The sequence below is a fragment of the Crocodylus porosus genome, unplaced genomic scaffold (assembly GCF_001723895.1).
Source record: "Crocodylus porosus isolate Cpor-Errol unplaced genomic scaffold, CroPor_comp1, whole genome shotgun sequence".
Classification (NCBI taxonomy): Eukaryota; Metazoa; Chordata; order Crocodylia; family Crocodylidae; genus Crocodylus; species Crocodylus porosus.
Window position 1 is genome coordinate 96,224,812 of NW_017728947.1, and position 15,923 is coordinate 96,240,734.

The following is a 15,923-nucleotide window of genomic DNA, read 5'->3' on the forward strand; positions in this document are numbered from 1 at the left end:
GGGGGGTGGGGGGGGTCTGCTGGTGGGCGATCACTGAGCCTGGAAACACTGGTGGCACTTCCCGTTTTGCCAGAAGTGCTGCTGGGGGACCAAATAACCCCTGGAGGGCCTGGCCCCTCCCCGCCCCAGGTCAGCACCCAGGGACATGGCCCCTCCCTGCCCCCCCTACCCCACTGGTATACCACTGATCCCACTGAAGTACAGCCAGACCAACCATTAAAGCAAAAGTTGTTCTTGAGGAGTGATTTGCAGGAGAAAGAGGGCAGCTGCCCTGAAGATAAATTTAGGGAGATGCCCTGTGGTTAACAGAGCTTGTGGGAGGAAGGCCTTGAGGTGGTTACAAAGAAGGCTGACAAATAGGCAAATAAGACTGGTTTTGTTGAAACTACAGAGGTGCTAGAATAATGCAGTAAGAGAAGAGTGTAGAAACAGGGATATTTGTGGCAGAGTGCCTTTCCACAGATGGCCGTGAAACCCCTGGAGTCCCTGTAGCCCTCACTTTGGAATCACTCATCGCGTCTTGATGCTTTGTTTTATTTTGATATGGGGGGGCTGCCCTAGGGCTTCCCAGATTGCTTTTCTCAAATGACCACCAGGTGCCTGTGGTCACTGCCTTATGGGCTAATTGCATGGCTCTGTTCCTCCTTTACACCATATCCTGTGCCTCCCAGATGTCATCCTCATTGATGTTTCCTTTCACTTACTTAACGCTCCTTCTGGGGTTCCTGAACCCTCTCCAGTCCTACACGCTCAGTCTCTCGCTAGGTTCTGGACCCTCCGTGATCCCACATGCTCAGCCTCTCACTGGGCTCTGGACCCCTTGCTGGGTCCCTAGAAACCTCCTCCTCCCCTCAGTTCAGGGGCAGGCAATTATTTAGGGTGGAGAGCTTGGGACCAGAGGCTGGCAGGGGTCTGTGGAGCCGAGCTGGGCTGCACCAGCAGGGAGGGGGAGGAGCTGGCCCAGCTCCACAGACCCCTGCTCTGGGCCCTGGAACACTGCCTCCCAGTGCCCCCCAGCCCCGCAGTACAGGCAGGGAAGGAGCTGGTGTGGAGTGTGGGGAAAAGTGGCCCCTCCTCAGCCCCGTGGCCGGCACTCCCTGCTGCAGCCGCTCGCAGCCTGAGTGGGGCTGTCTTGAGCAGGCACAAGCAGCCCCACAGACTGCAAGCGGCTGCAGCATAGAGTGCTGGCCACAGTGCGGGCAAGGGGCTGCTTTTCCCATCCCCCACACTCAGCACCAGCTTGTAACCCGCCCGTACTGCTAGCCTGGACCCCACGCTGGCTCCGGGCTCACCTGTTGGGGGTGTTCCACAGCAGCAGCAAATGTGGCCCCCCGCCTACTGTGCTGGGCAGTGTTTGCCACTGCCGCCTCTGGGCTGCCCAGCGCATAAGCCACCATGCAGAGCCCCAACGGGTGAACCTGGAGCTGGCGTGGGGCCCAGGTTGGCTGCAGGGGTGGGTTACAGGACAGCCCCATATGGACTGTGAGTGGCTGCAGCAGGGAGCGGTGGGCAAGGGGCTGCTTTTCCCTGCGCTCAGCTTTTCCCTGGGCCACTTTTCCCAGGGCTCCTTCCCTGCCCAAGGTCTTCCCCCCCCCACACACACACACACCTGAGTTTCCAGTGTAGTGCAGTCACACAGTCCCAGGCCAGAAGCCCCTGCTGGGACTTCTGCCTGGGAGGGTGGGGCTGGGCAGGCCCTGCTGTTGCGGGAGCCCACTGGGCTTCCCCTGGTTTCTGTCATTTTTTACAGGAACCAAGGACAGATCATTATTAATTTTCTGAATTTTTAGGGGCCCCGCCAGCCAAACAGAATGGCTTTGCAGGCTGGATCCGGCCCACAGACTGTATTTTTTCCAGCCCTGCCTTAGTTCATCCCCAAACTTCCAGACTGCTTCAGCTGTCTTCTCTGAAATGGTGATCCAGCTGCGTTCTCTCATCGGGCTCCAGATGTTACTGCCACCTTCTTTCAGGACCTGCTGACTCCCTGGGCCAGCTGACCCCCCTGTTAGCCCTGGCCCGCACCTGCCAGTGGCTTCACAGGCTGCCTGGCCTCTTAAAGTGGCAGGCACCCCAACTGCCCTGCCACAGTGGTAAAATGATGAAAAGCCTCAAAAGGCAGGGGGACAAGAAGCTTGACGTTATGGTGAAACAGGAAGCCAATGCTGAGCTTCAAAGAAGAGGATGACGTGATCTGAATATTCCACCCTTTACCATGCCCCATGCTTTGCAGGTTTTTAATGCATATTGTTCCCTCTGTTAGAGTTTCAGCAGATTCAGCTTCCACCCCTTTTTTATGTAGCTAAGCCATCTAGCTTAGGCCCACTGTTTTGGGCCCAGCTTTGAGGCACTAGCTTCAATCAGTCTTACTTCTGTCTCTGGGCCCCAGCCCTATGTAGCTGCACCTCTGTGGCGCTGGGCTCTCTAGCCCTGTAGCTGCGCCCCTGTGGGTACTAATGAAGTCTCCACCCCCCCATAGCCTCATCTGCAAACCACCAGTTACAACATAAACACTAAGCTCCTGGGCTATAACAAAGAACTAATAGACACAGTTAGTCTGCTTACCCATGACTCCACATCTCTGGGTCACTCTGCCTGGTGCTCTCATCTGCAGGGCTGCTTCCCAGTTTCCTAGAGCTTTCAGGAGCCCACACTCTGCCACAGCCTGGGCTGGCCACCCTCAGCTAGCTCAGTCCAGGGCTTATGTAGCTCTGGCCTGAGCTCTCACATAGTCATGTGACAGCCCTAGTCAATGCTATCCTTTAACCCTTGCTTTGCTGACAGGCTGCACTCTGAAGACTCTGGCCTTAAAGGGGCCACTCTGCGCCCTAGTAACAGGGCTAGGGTTCCCTGTTACAAACCTTATGCTTTATTACAAGTTTCCTCCCTGTGGTATGACTGGGCAAGTGGTCCCTTCAGATGTTACAACAGTGATCTTTGGTGGTACCGGCCTCAGATCCCCTGCTGGGTAGGTGGGATGTTAGTTTCTGGAATCCCCGTTGTTCGAATAAGAATTCCAAGGGTGGCAGGATGGCAGCACAAAGCCTTTGTTTGTCCATGTGGCAGTGCACCTTTGGTGCCTGCCAGTTTAAGGGCTGGAGGCAGGCTGCTGGCAGGTGCTTGATTAGGGTGGCCATTTTAGGACCCAGCACACACAGGCTGGGGCAGCAGCTAACAGCTGAGGGAGTAACATCACCCAGCTACTGCTCCTGGAACAACTTGGAGGTAAGGGAAGGAGCTATGGGGATGGCTGGAGACTCCTGGTCCCGGGCATGACATGAAACTGCACCCTGCTGGGGAAGGGGGGTGGGTCTTGTGGGCCTGTCTGTGGCAGGTCAGCCCCCAAGAAATAGCAGACCAGTTACCCCTCAGTGAAAGGGGGGGTGGGGCACCTCAACCCTGGCACCCACCATCTGGTGAGTAATTGTGAGAGCAGGGCAGGGCCAGGTACACCTATAGAGGGGCACCTGAGCCCAGCAGGGTTGTGAGACCCCAGAGGCCCCAAGGGGAGTAGTATTGGTTTGGAGGCCCGCACAGAGCAGGGTGCAGAGAGGCACTTGACGGACTGTGCATGTGTGGGGTGCTGAGTAGGGATGTTGAGGGCAGTTTGAAGGGCTGTACTAGAGATGTACCGAATAGGGCTGTGAGGGGTGGCTTAAAGGACAGGACATGAGCCAGCCCCATGAGTGATACAAAGATGAAGTTGCCCAGTGAGGGGCTAGGAGCAGAGTCAGCCCAATGTTTGCCACAAGGACAAGGCCACATGCAGTAGGGGAGCTTGAGTGAACCGAAGTTGCTGTATGTGCTGACCCAGAGTGAGAGTAGTGAGGCCTGATGACTGTGGGGTCGCTCAAGGGAGCAGGGCAGTAGAGTGTGGCCCAGTAATGGGCAGAGTGCAAGAGGCCCCTGTGTGAGGTGGGGGCAGAGTGAATGTGAGTGTGAAAGAGGCCCAGCAGTGTACTGAGTCTGTCCTGGCCTGAACCCAGGGAGTAAGTAATAATCTGCATGCTATCTACAAGGCATGGGCCACAGTATAGGGGAGGTATGGAGCCATGGATAATGCCCCCCTGGCATCGGGGTAGTAAATGGGCATCCTCTCCCTTGGGATACCAGAGGCACATTCAAGTCGTGGCAAGAGAGTCGGGGCAGATTACCCTAGACAGGTGGATGGGCTAACTCGAGATCTAGCCCCAGGAAGACCCCTGTCACAATCCACCACATTTGTAACTTTCTCACCTCAAATTGTCCAATCCTGAAATTTCTTACCTCATCTTTTTAGATAAGGTACTCCAATCATTCCATTTTTGGTCTCCTTTCCTTTTAGGGAAACTACTGTACCTGGTTAGCCTCCTGTACCACTCACAACACTCATTTTCCCACTGCCTTATATGGTACTCTGTTCAATTTAATTGCTTAGTTCTGGGAGGGCCTAAAGTTAAAAGCCTGAGCATAACTCAGTTTGCCCACTACAGGAAGGTTTCAGAAGGGTAGCAGCTGGTACCTTCTAATTGTTAGGTGTAAACAAGATGAGAATGATTCAAATGCAGCAAATCAGCTCCAACTTTTAACACTCCTTTATCCACTCCTCAGCTCATTCTCTGTGCATACGCTGAGGGTGTGGACAGATATAAGCCTTAGAACAGTGGTTCTCAACCTTTTTTGTACCAGTACCCATTTGTAAACGTTGATGGCCAGTCCCAACCCAGTAAATATTTTAAGTAGAAAACAGTCCCCTAGCCCTGCCCCCAGACCTTAGACCCCAGTATGTGAGGCAGGGGGTGTGTGTGTAGGGTGGGGGCATGAGGCATGGGGGGGCATGTGCCCGCCGCCGTATTTGTGCAGCCACAGTGGGCATAGGCAGGACCCAGCATGGGAGGTCAGAGTGGGGCAGTGAGACATTGCTGTTACCACCACTGGGACCCCTATGCCAGCTACACTGCCAACAGCACGGAGTAGTGGAGGGGGGGTGGTGCCATGCTGCTCCCTCTGCTGCTGAATGGTCAAGAGGGCTGTCTTTTGTACAGCCCCAACCCTCTCTTCCAGCCAGTGGTGAGGGTGGGGGCCACATGAAAGGCAGTCATCTGCCAATCAGTGGTGAGGGATGGGACTGCATGAAAGGCAGCCCTTTCAGCCAGTCAGCAGCGAGGTGGGTAGCTTGCAATGAAACAACTGCAAAGATGGCACCAGGCACTGCAAGCAGCCCACAATTTTTCCTTTGCCTCAGTGTGCTTTAAGTAGCAATAGGGCTGCTCCAAGATGCAACTAGGACTGGCCAAAGGTCTGTTGCCTACAGAAACAACAGTCTGTAGGGGTGCCCATGTATCACTTTCACTTTGCTGCTAGCGACCTTGGGTGGGGGTTCCAGGCTTACTTGAAGTGAGGGGGTAGCCAGGTTTTGTGGGGAAGGGCAGTCTTTGTAGTGGTGGGCAGGTGATTGCCTACTGATATGGGCACATCTGTCAATTCTTGGTGGGGTGGGGGAACAGAGCCATTGCACAATGGGACCACAGTAGAATAGAATGGTTGTCAATTCCATGCCCATTGGGTTCATCTACATGTGCTGTTAAGGTGACGTGATAAACTCCAGCACAGCTTGTGCTGGAGTCAGCCGCTCCTGGATGCAGCATCTACACATGTACCCAAAACCACAGAAGTTTGAGCCAGAGTACAGCAGCCCCAGGCTGGCAGGGGATTCTACGGGGTCAGCCCTGGGCTCCAGGTGGTGGCATCAGGCAATGCTAGGGCTGGCTGGGGAATGAGGGTGCTAAAGTGCGGGGCTAGGCAGCAGGCAGTCCCCACACTTCAGCACCCTTGTGCCCCAGCCAGCCCTTTTCACAGTCTACACATGCATTTTGCCACACAATTACTCTGTGGTAGGATAGCACTGTCCTCAACAGTTAATTAACAGAGTTAATTAATTTACTGCTCCATAATACTCCTCCATAATTTACTGCTCCATGTAGACTTGTGATGCTTTACTGTGGAGCTAATTAGTTAACAGCAGTAACGTGCACATGCAGGTGCACCCAGTGTGAAGGGAATTAGCTCATGAACTGTATCTGCAGATGCATCCTCCGCCTGATGAAGGGTATTTGTGCCCAGAAGCTTGCTAAGAAGAATTTTTCCAACTATTTGGGTTGGTCTAATAAAAGTTATTGGATTTACCCAAAGAACCTGATCTGCCTTGTTCCTTGTGCCGCGCTCTTGCAGGCAGCTCCTACCCAGCTGGTTCTGTTCTGCACATACCTCTATGCAATCACTGGCAATGCAGAATATGTAAGTGGTTGGAAAAGCCAAGGAGTTTTTTGTGGGGGAAGAAGGAGGCAAAGGACCCAGCCCCTTAGGAACCACAAATGGGTCCACAGGGCCCCCCAGTACCCGGCAACCCTTCCACTCCAACCCCCTCCACAAGTCTGAGTTTTCCTTCCCCTCCAGAGGAGTTCTGGGAGAACTCTGGGCACTGACTCCTGGAAGGCGTGATGGTCTGGGTACTCTACCACCTCTTGGTGGCATTTTGGCATAATGTGCTCCCTGAAAGGCAAGGTTGTACTTGGAACCCTTAACAGCGTATGCATAGACGGTTCTTTCCAGGGACAAGTTTTGAAACAGTTCCCAATCAGTGAAATTCTTGGAATGGTTCAGGTTTTTTCTGTACACACCCTGAGGTTATGGACAGCTAGAATAGTTTAAATGCAGTTTTAACCTGACGCAGGCAGGCCTGTTAAACTGGTTTAAAGCCACCTGGAATATCTCAAAATCAAGTAATATTTTGAATCGGTTCACTGAGAACTGATTCAGTGTCATGTTATGTGTGGACATGAAGTGGTACATCACATGGGCCTGGTTGGTCCTCCAGGCATCCTGCACTGCATTGCTCCTAAACCCCAGCCCCACTGCTGTAATTAATTGCTCTGCTATGTAGCTAGAACTCTACTGACCTCTTTTTTCCTGCTTTTGTTGGCACTTTTTAATCAATGACATCTCCCAACTGCATGGTTGGAGTAAAAGATATCACCCCAAGTAAATCCTTGCCCCTCTTAATTCCTGGACCCTCATGGCTACAACATTACTCTAATGCTGATATATCAACTGAACACTTCATTATCTTTCTCATGCATGTCCCTCTTCTTTTTTTTGTGCTTTCATGTCTTACAAGTGGACACTTGCAGAGTTTTGGTGAAATCAGTGGGACTTCAGGAAATAATACTTTCCTCTTTTGCCATTTTGTTTGTAGTAATCACAAAACTGTTTTAATTTATTCTGTATAGCATATTTATACAAAATATAAGGTGTGTCAGTGATTAAAACCTGAAACCACTTCCTTCTTAAGGTTTTGCAACCTGTATGGGTTTATGTAACAGGGGGCCTACTCCGGGCCAATCCAACCATGGCCTGCCCACCTGTTTCTGGGCTAACTGCCCGCCTTCTCGCCCACCACGCCTTGTTGTTAAATAATTAATGATGTAATTAAGTGAGAGGCTGTCCATTTCCTGCCTTGATGCCAGGGGGTGTTATCTGCAACTCCGTTCCTCCCATAAACTGCAGCCCAAGCCTCGCTGATGGCATCTAGATGTTATCATCATCACCAAGCCCCCACACTGGGCCCCAGAATCCTCCTAATTGAACCCCACCTGGATTCCTCCCCTCAGGCGGTTTAGTCCACCTTCATACCGGGCAGCATAGCTCAACTGCTTCCCCTTTGGGTGTGCTCCCCCCCGGACCTTCAGCTCACTGGCCCTGGCCCACCTCCAGGCCAGTCAGGACCCCAGGCCCTCGGCTCTTGGGCATCCCACGTGGTGGGCCCCTGCCCTTTGACCCTTCTAGTCCTGGCCCCAGCATGGGCCAGTCAGTGGAAATTCAGACAGGTGTGAGTCTATGGCCTTACTCTTTTTCCATTGGGTCCATCTTCCAGACCCTCCAACAAGGGGTAACCCACCCAGTGGTGGGGGGTAGGGGTTAAGGCGCCCCGACCCGCCTTTCACCAGGGTGGTAACTGGCCTGGCATTTCCTGGGGGCTCCTGTGCAACTGGGAGCCCCACCAGGCCACCCATTCCCAGCAAGGTGCAGTTTTAGGTCATACCCAGGACCAGGAGCTCCTCCCTTACCTCCAGATGATACCAGCAGCCCTCGGGCCAGGCAGTGTTGTTGCCTGGCCTCCAGCAGCAGAACTGTCCTGTTTATATGGGCAGCCCTCATCCAGCACCTGGCAGCTGCCAGCTCCAGGCCCTTTAAGTGGTTGGTACCAACAGTGCCCTGCCACAGTTTATAAGCAGGGGAAGTCACTTAATTATGATATTTAGTGTTCCAGTTCTAAATATTTAACAAAACATAGAAAAATCAACTTGTTCTGAGTGGACTCTTACAGTTAAGCAGCCTTTTTTGCTGAGTGAGGGAGCAAATAAAATCTGAAGTACGAAAGTCAATAAAAACACTTAGAATGCAGAAAAGTCTGTATATGATTGTACAAACAGTAAAGTTTTCATATTCATTTGTGTTGTATTATATTTTACACCACACAAGCATTCATGGACTTTACAGACCATATATGCAAATGTGGTCCATACACTGAAGAACTAACAATCTAATTAGAGGTTAATTGAGCCAGATCCAGAGGGGAGAAGTGGCATTCCCCTTTCATTCTCCTTTCAGTCAACGCTGTGGGATAAAATCAGGGACTTTTTTTAAGTCCCCAAAGGAAGCAAGAATCCCTCCTCCTCCCACTCCTTTCTCTATAGCATGGCCTGTCCCCTCCCAGCTCCCTCATCCACTGCTCCTGACAGCTCAGCTGACCTGGGTGGGTAGAGGAGGGGGAGGCTCAGCAGCCACACTTGCCCCGCTCCAGCTGGGCTCCACAGCAAGCCATGCTCAGCCAGGGACAGCAGCAGTAGCAGTCAGGTTCCTCTTCCCTGCTTGGTCTCCCCAGGTGTTCCCTGTCACCTGGGAGCGAGGTGGGGGGGGAAGAGAACCTGCATGCTCCTGTTGTCTCTGGCTGAGCCTGGCTCCATATGCAGCCTGGCTGGAGTAGGGCAGCCTTCCCACCCCCAGACCACCCCCACACAGCAGGGGCAGTGACAGCAGTGGCAGGGGAGAGGGGCAGTGGGAGGGAACATCTGGGAAGGGGGAGGACGTGCTGCTAAACACAAGGAAGAAGGGGGTGGGGAAGGAAGATTCTTACTTGATTGAGGCACTTAAGAAAAGACCGTGGCTGCTGGTCCTGTGACACAGTCTGCCGGCCCCAGTGGTGTGGGGTAGTTGGGAGTGGGGGTAAGGCCATCCCTGCAGCACTAGTTGCTGGTTCCCCACCCTGTCCTGCCTTTACAAGATCCTGGATGCACCCATAGGTATGAGAGCAACAACCAGTACTGGTCTGCAGTGAGTAACAAAAGCATTTAACAACTCCATTGTAACATTATAACATGGTTGTATCTTGTTGATGCCTCCATTAATTATGTTATCAATGTTTTAATAATGTCATTTCTTGTAAGCAACCAAAGTGGTACTTTAGGTAGGATTTGTGTGAAAAAAGTGCAGTGGGCTGTATCTTGTAATAATCTTCCAGTGTGCATTTAAGGGCAATGGCTACTGGCTCTCTGGGTACTCAGGGTGCCGCAGTTTTCCCGTACTGTGGCTGTTGCGGACATCCTGTGGACTTCCTGCACTCTAGGTGCTGCAGACAGAGACCCTGGGGTGGTGAAGGTGTGGGCAGTGCTTACTGACAATCTGCCCTGCTTCCCCCCTTCCCTTCCCCTGTCATGGGAGTGCAGAGCAGGAGAACGGAGGCAAAGGGCCGAGCAATCCCTATTTTGCTCCCCTGGCTGGAAAGCACTGCTGTTGCCTGCTAGTGCAGCAATTTTGAAGGGGAGTAGGGGGCTGTATATCTGTTATCAGTTGAAATGTTCCATTTTTTTAAATGTTTCAAATGTCTGTCTACACCCTCAGATCTTCATTTTTATTTATAAGCTTAAAGTTAAGCAAATACATTTAGGGCCTAAATCACTAGTCATGTTTTTAGGTTTTTTTATTTACAGTGACCTCATAGCTTAGGTTTTTGTTAGGACATCAATCAACACATGTATTTTGTATGCATATCAGAAATATTTAATCAGTTACTCCATTTTTAGGTGTATGGCCAGAAGGTTCAGATGGAACAGATATCAATGCTGTCTGTCGATCACATGGCAGAAAACTGCTATCAACAGGAGATGATTTTGGCAAAGTACATCTCTTCTCCTATCCATGTTCACAGTTTAGGGTAAGGAATTTGCTTTGGTAGTGTCTGGTCTGGCAAAGCCTTACAAGCATTGAAAATGTTACTCGCCTAAATAAAAGGAAAATACAATAAACTACAAGTTAAAAAAAGGAATCTATACCATTCTTTATATGAGTAAAATACTATACATAGATAAATGTGTGTGTAACTTGATTATAAGGCACGCATTTTAAAACCACCTGATTGAATTAATAGAAATAATGCAACAGTTTAATTTATAGTAGTTTAAGTGCTGTATATCACTAAGCATTTTTTTAAAGTAATTTATAGTTTCTGCAGTAATAACCTCCTGTATTGGTGTTTTCCAGGCTCCGAGCCATGTATATGGTGGACATAGTAGTCATGTAACTAATGTAGATTTTCTATGTGAAGACACCCATCTCATCTCCACAGGTGGAAAAGATACAAGTATTATGCAATGGCGAGTTATATAGAAGAATCAGCAGTGTGAACACGCATAATCGTGAGATGACCATGCGCAGAAGTTCTGTATAAACTGTATATTTAAAACTTAACAGTACGTTTGCAGTTTAGCCTGGTCACTGTGATTTTCTTTAAAAATTCTTACAAACCTCAGGAAAATTAAGCCCTGTGCTGGTTACCTTACTCAGTTCAGTGATTAAGTGTCACATCTTAAGAATGATCTTTATTTTTCTTTTATTGTACAATATACAAAGCAGTACAAGCTTAATATAAAAATGTGGCTTGAAAGTTTGCAATACAGTGATATCAACAGAACCGGTAATTATCTTAATTCTTTTCTATAAGCTCTACTAAAATGGTCACAAAAATGCCTTTCAACATACTGTATATACATGCTTAATTGTTTCACTATCTACACTTTGTACTGTATATCTACCTTATTTAGAAAATCTGTGGCAACACTGAGGTACTGAGTTGTTTCTGATTGACAGTGATGAACTGATACTAAAAGTATCAAGAAAGCTGGAAGACACACAATAATTAAAATGTCTAAATAGGAAAATGTAAATGTTCGAATTTAATCATTTGCATTTTCTAGGAAATAGCATACATTATATATCACCAATGAGGAGTTATATTTTCTTTCACATAGCTGGTTATGCCCCAATGTAACTTGAATATCTCAGCAGGGTTTACAGATGTGTATCTGGTTCAGGTGTTCCAAGTAAGTTTAAATTAAAAATCTTTTTTACTTGTATATGAACAGTTTCTTATTAAAAAACACAAACAAAACTTGGCCACATCCCAATTAATGATTGATATATTTAACTAATATGTATATTAATCAGCATGATGCTATAATGTACATGTATAAGAGTTTAGCAATTCATAACAAATGGTAAGGCAATCTAGGCTTTACTTTTTTATGCTTATGGATATTGTATATTTGTATTTTAAGACCAAGTAGACCAAGTCTAAAGATATCTTTTTAAGTGTACCCACAAACCTGCAGAGGGTAAAGGAAGTCTTGGAAGCCTACATGAAATATTAATGTGTAACTTCTGGCCCCTGTGTTTTGTGCATGGATGGATATTTATAGTATGAAATAAGATTGTGTTTTGCAATGAACTAATAATGGAGGTGATATAAAATGGGTAAAGAAGGCCTTATCAATTTCGATTGTGACAGAGATTGAAATTTCTTGTTTACCTTGAGGAATGTATCTAAAGAATTTTAAAAGAGCAGAGTTCTAAGCAGACTCTGAAAAGTTAATATTAAAATTTTGCTTGTAATAGGCAGTAAAAATGTTAATTCTTTGAACTCTAAAGCACTGGTTGTTTAGAGTGGGTTAAATGAAATAGAATCAGTAAATTTTGGAACCTTTTTTTATTACATCTCCAGCCTGCTACACTGAAAGTGCAGGGCACCAATAAACATGTATCAAAGTGAAATGTTTTGATGTATTTTTACTGTGCAGCTAATTCACTTCTATATTAAAGTTTTACTAAGATGTATTTTCATTTAATGGGACAAATTCGTAAATTCCAAATGAAATTTTCATATTCATAGGTTATTTAGGAATAGAAGTTGAGTTTTGTGTATGTAAGATATATACATACACAAAACTCAGCTTTTTCAGGTCAGGTTTTTCAGTCTCTCTTTCATCCTCAACTTTGAGTTAAAAAATAACTCAGATAATTTTAAATTTTGTCATGTAAAATGACACCGTAACCCCACTAAAGTCAGCAGCGCCCACAAAATATATTTATCGTCCTTCCAGCCACACTGACTGCAGAGGGCCCCTTCGCAGAAATGCTTTTTTACTGTCCTTATATATGCCTTCAGGGTCTTTTCTGACAGCCTTCAAGTTCCTCAAATCATCCTCTGCAGTACCACGTCTTCCAGGATTAACACTGACTTAGGAGACCTAAACTTCCTGCCACATAGTTTCATGAGAGCAGGAAATAATGTACGCCCAGGGTTAGCAATTCTTCTGGCTGTGGGCTAGAATAGCCAGTCCTGGGTTGGAGGTGGGGGGTCAATAGGACTTGCTGCCACTTCTGCTTGTCTCCCTGGCAGCATAAGGGAAACACCTACAGCAAGCCTTTGTCCCTATGGTGGCAAGCGGAGAGCACCTGCAGAAGGCCCCTCTACCACTAAATGCTGCCTATGGGCTGCTGACCCCTGATGAAGGCCATTAACATTTGAAACTGAATGCTTATGTTTTCCTGATCTTGTTTACAGGATTTTGAACTTCCTAGGATTTGCAGATGACCTGTTGCTTCTCACAAACTCTTTATGATAATCAGAAGTCAGGTTTTTCAGTCTCTTTCAACCTGTGCCTTTAGTTATCTTGGGTTTTAACATGTCTACCCTTCCATCCTTCCATTTTCTATAAAAACTAAGAATTTTTGTCAGTCCATCTGAGAATCACAGATCAAGGGAGATTGTCACTAGATCCAATCTATAGATATATCCTTCCTGTACTTCTGCTATTGAATAAAACTGTGTTTCTTTGTGGACTCGTGAGGGATGCATGGGCAAATGTGCTGACCTGGGCCAAGAATTCTGATCCTAGAAGGTGATCTTTTAGAAAGAGGCAAGTAATCTTTGGAGTGATACCTTTTATTTGACCAACTGCGTGGTTGGACTAAGTTAACTGAGCTTTCAAATGCAAGACATTCTTCCTCTTGTCTGGACCTATCACACTAATCCTACCAACCTTAGGAAGTCATTCACTTGCTTGAAAAGAACTTCCTTATCTTTGCATTATGTTATTTTCTGGATGAAGAACTGAAAACTAAGGGGCAGGGAGAAGAAAGAAGAAAAAGCAAACCACGACAAAAAAACCCGTTTCCAGCAAATCTGAACAAAAAATGTTTTGGTTCAAATTATTTGTCAAAATATAGAAAACTTAAGCTTTGTGTAATTATTAGCATTTCCCATGTCATCCCAGGAAAGCATGAATGAGATCAGTTTTTCAAAAAGTATTAATTTAGAAAATGTTGTGGCTTTTTACTGTTCTTTTTTATCACAAGTAATTTGATACAAAGGAAACATCCTTCTATGAAGTCTGACAGCTTCCACTTCATGCAGCTCTGTTCTGAGATGTAACCATTTACTGAACTGGAGTCCTTCACAAAGAACTAGATCATATCTTCAAAAATCTCACAGATGGTGAGATTACTTATGAGACACTGGAGGTATCTGATACTTAAAAGAATCTTAACAAGAGGAAGTTGCCTTCCACATGATGGTGGATTTGCATTTGTGGCTGGGTAGGTTCAGGTGAATGGCCCAGCATCTGATGGGATTTCCCTCATAAGATAAACATGCATACACATTTTGTTTTATACACACTCGCACACATTTTTTTCCTACACAGGTGCCTCTTCTGTCCTGAAGAGCCATTCCTGGGGGGAGCTTTGGAGGTATGCACAAATGAGAAAGCATTGAAAGTGTAACTTCCTCCCTTGAAGTTAAGGAGGAAACTTGTAGCATGGAACATGGGACTAAATGCTTCAGCCCTTTGGAGTCTTATTGGAATCTACAGAATGATCTCATTGGAGTTGCCACTAGTTATGTAATACCAGTCCTCACTGGGTTGATATGACAATTGAAACGTGTGAAGTTTCCTAGCCCTTACAAGGATTAAGGACTCCTTATGGGCACAGTCTGGCTCAGGCCCCTGAATTCCATTCCCATTTTAACTACTGAATTTTGTTATGCTACCATTACTTATGTAATGTGCTTATGTAAGAGTGCTAGCATGTTGGCAAAATAAATTCTATTCTTTCTCCTCTGTATTGCTATATTATGCTCCAGCTCTCCTGGCTTGTTAGGGACAATTTTCTGGTTCAAAAATAGAGATTTTTAGATCTAATTCCACTCATTTAAATACTTTATCCTCCAAGGGGAGAGGATTAAAGGTGAGTAAATTAGGGTGACAGCAGGATGAATTTCTCTGAGACTAAAATATGTGAGGAAAGAATAAGTTCCATCTTTCTTTCCTTCTTTCTGTTCCCTAATTACAAACGAATAGACTTAATATTTATTTTACAACATCATCAGCAGTCCTTCAAAGTCTAGGATGATTGTCTTCCATGATGGGGTCTGAAAATGACTGACAAGGTCTACCCAGGATTGACAGACTCTGTTGCAGCTCGAGCACATTTCTGTGCAGGGTGGGTGACTCTGAGTTCTTGCTTTGGTCCATGACGTGCTGTTTCTGTCACTTCCATTTTTTCATCTATTGTCATTGTAAGCTTTCAAAATACTGAGATCCTTGCAGCAGACTCCCTCCATTTGAGGCAGTTCTGGGCAATAGTCCCCCACAAGTTGATGTTGATGTTGCATTTTTTCAAGCTGGCCTTGAGGATGTCTTGAAACATTTTCTCTACCCTCCTCTTGAGGGTATGCCTTGACCGAGCTGGGAGAATAAAACTTGCTTCAAGAATCTGGAGTTGGACATCTGGAAGATGTGGCTGGCCCAGCAAAGTTGATGTTGGATGATCATTGTCGTGATGCTCATGCATTTGCTTGCAAGAGGATGCTAATGTTGGTGCATCTGTCTACCCACAGGATTCAAAGGATATTCTGCAGGCAGCATTGATGAAATCTTGTCACCTCAGAAGAGGGATGCAGGTCTAAGAGAAAGTTCTGCTTGCTCTAATATATATCTAATTTAATCTCTTTTGAATTTTCGTAGCCAAGGGAGAGTTTAGTGATGTAGGAAGATTGCCTCATGGTGAAGATATTAGGAGGATTTGGGAAGAACAAGTGAGTGTTCATAACTGCATAAATTTTTTTCAAGTAACTGTGGTCTTAATTTCTCTGAGTATAAGGAAGGTCAGTGAAAACATAATGGAGGCCACTCTAGAGGAGTGGAAGGGACGTTAGAGAAGGTCTGTAAGAAAAGGGGATTTTACCTATTAGTAGATGACTTTATTATTTCAGACCATTTAGTGCCTGATTTTCAAAAGAGTTATTTTGCATCCCATGTGGGTATCTACTTAGTAGGGCTGCGTGAAGCTTCCGTCCCTGATTTGATTTGGCAGAGACTTGTCCCGATTCGGTGGCCGAATCTGCGAATCTGAACTGAATTTAATCTTTCCGAATCAAATCAGAACCCTCCAAATCGATTAGGAAAGATTTGATGATTCAGACATGGATACAGCTTTAAATGTTTTTTCTGCATACCTCAAGGTACGAGGTGGCTCGTAAATGCTGAGAT

At 46.7% G+C, this 15,923-nt stretch overlaps 1 protein-coding gene across 3 annotated transcripts in view; it reads left to right on the top strand.

The window, feature by feature from the left end:
* EML1 (echinoderm microtubule associated protein like 1) overlaps positions 1-12,141 on the top strand; it is a 192,299-nt gene extending 180,158 nt beyond the window's left edge. For all 3 annotated transcript variants that reach the window (XM_019552500.1, XM_019552499.1, XM_019552501.1), the window contains 2 exons: positions 10,119-10,249; positions 10,576-12,141. In XM_019552500.1, the coding sequence (XP_019408045.1) occupies positions 10,119-10,249; positions 10,576-10,701 (257 nt within the window). In that variant the 3' untranslated portion in view covers positions 10,702-12,141. The remainder of the gene's footprint in view (positions 1-10,118; positions 10,250-10,575) is intronic.
* Positions 12,142-15,923: the final 3,782 nt, after the last annotated feature.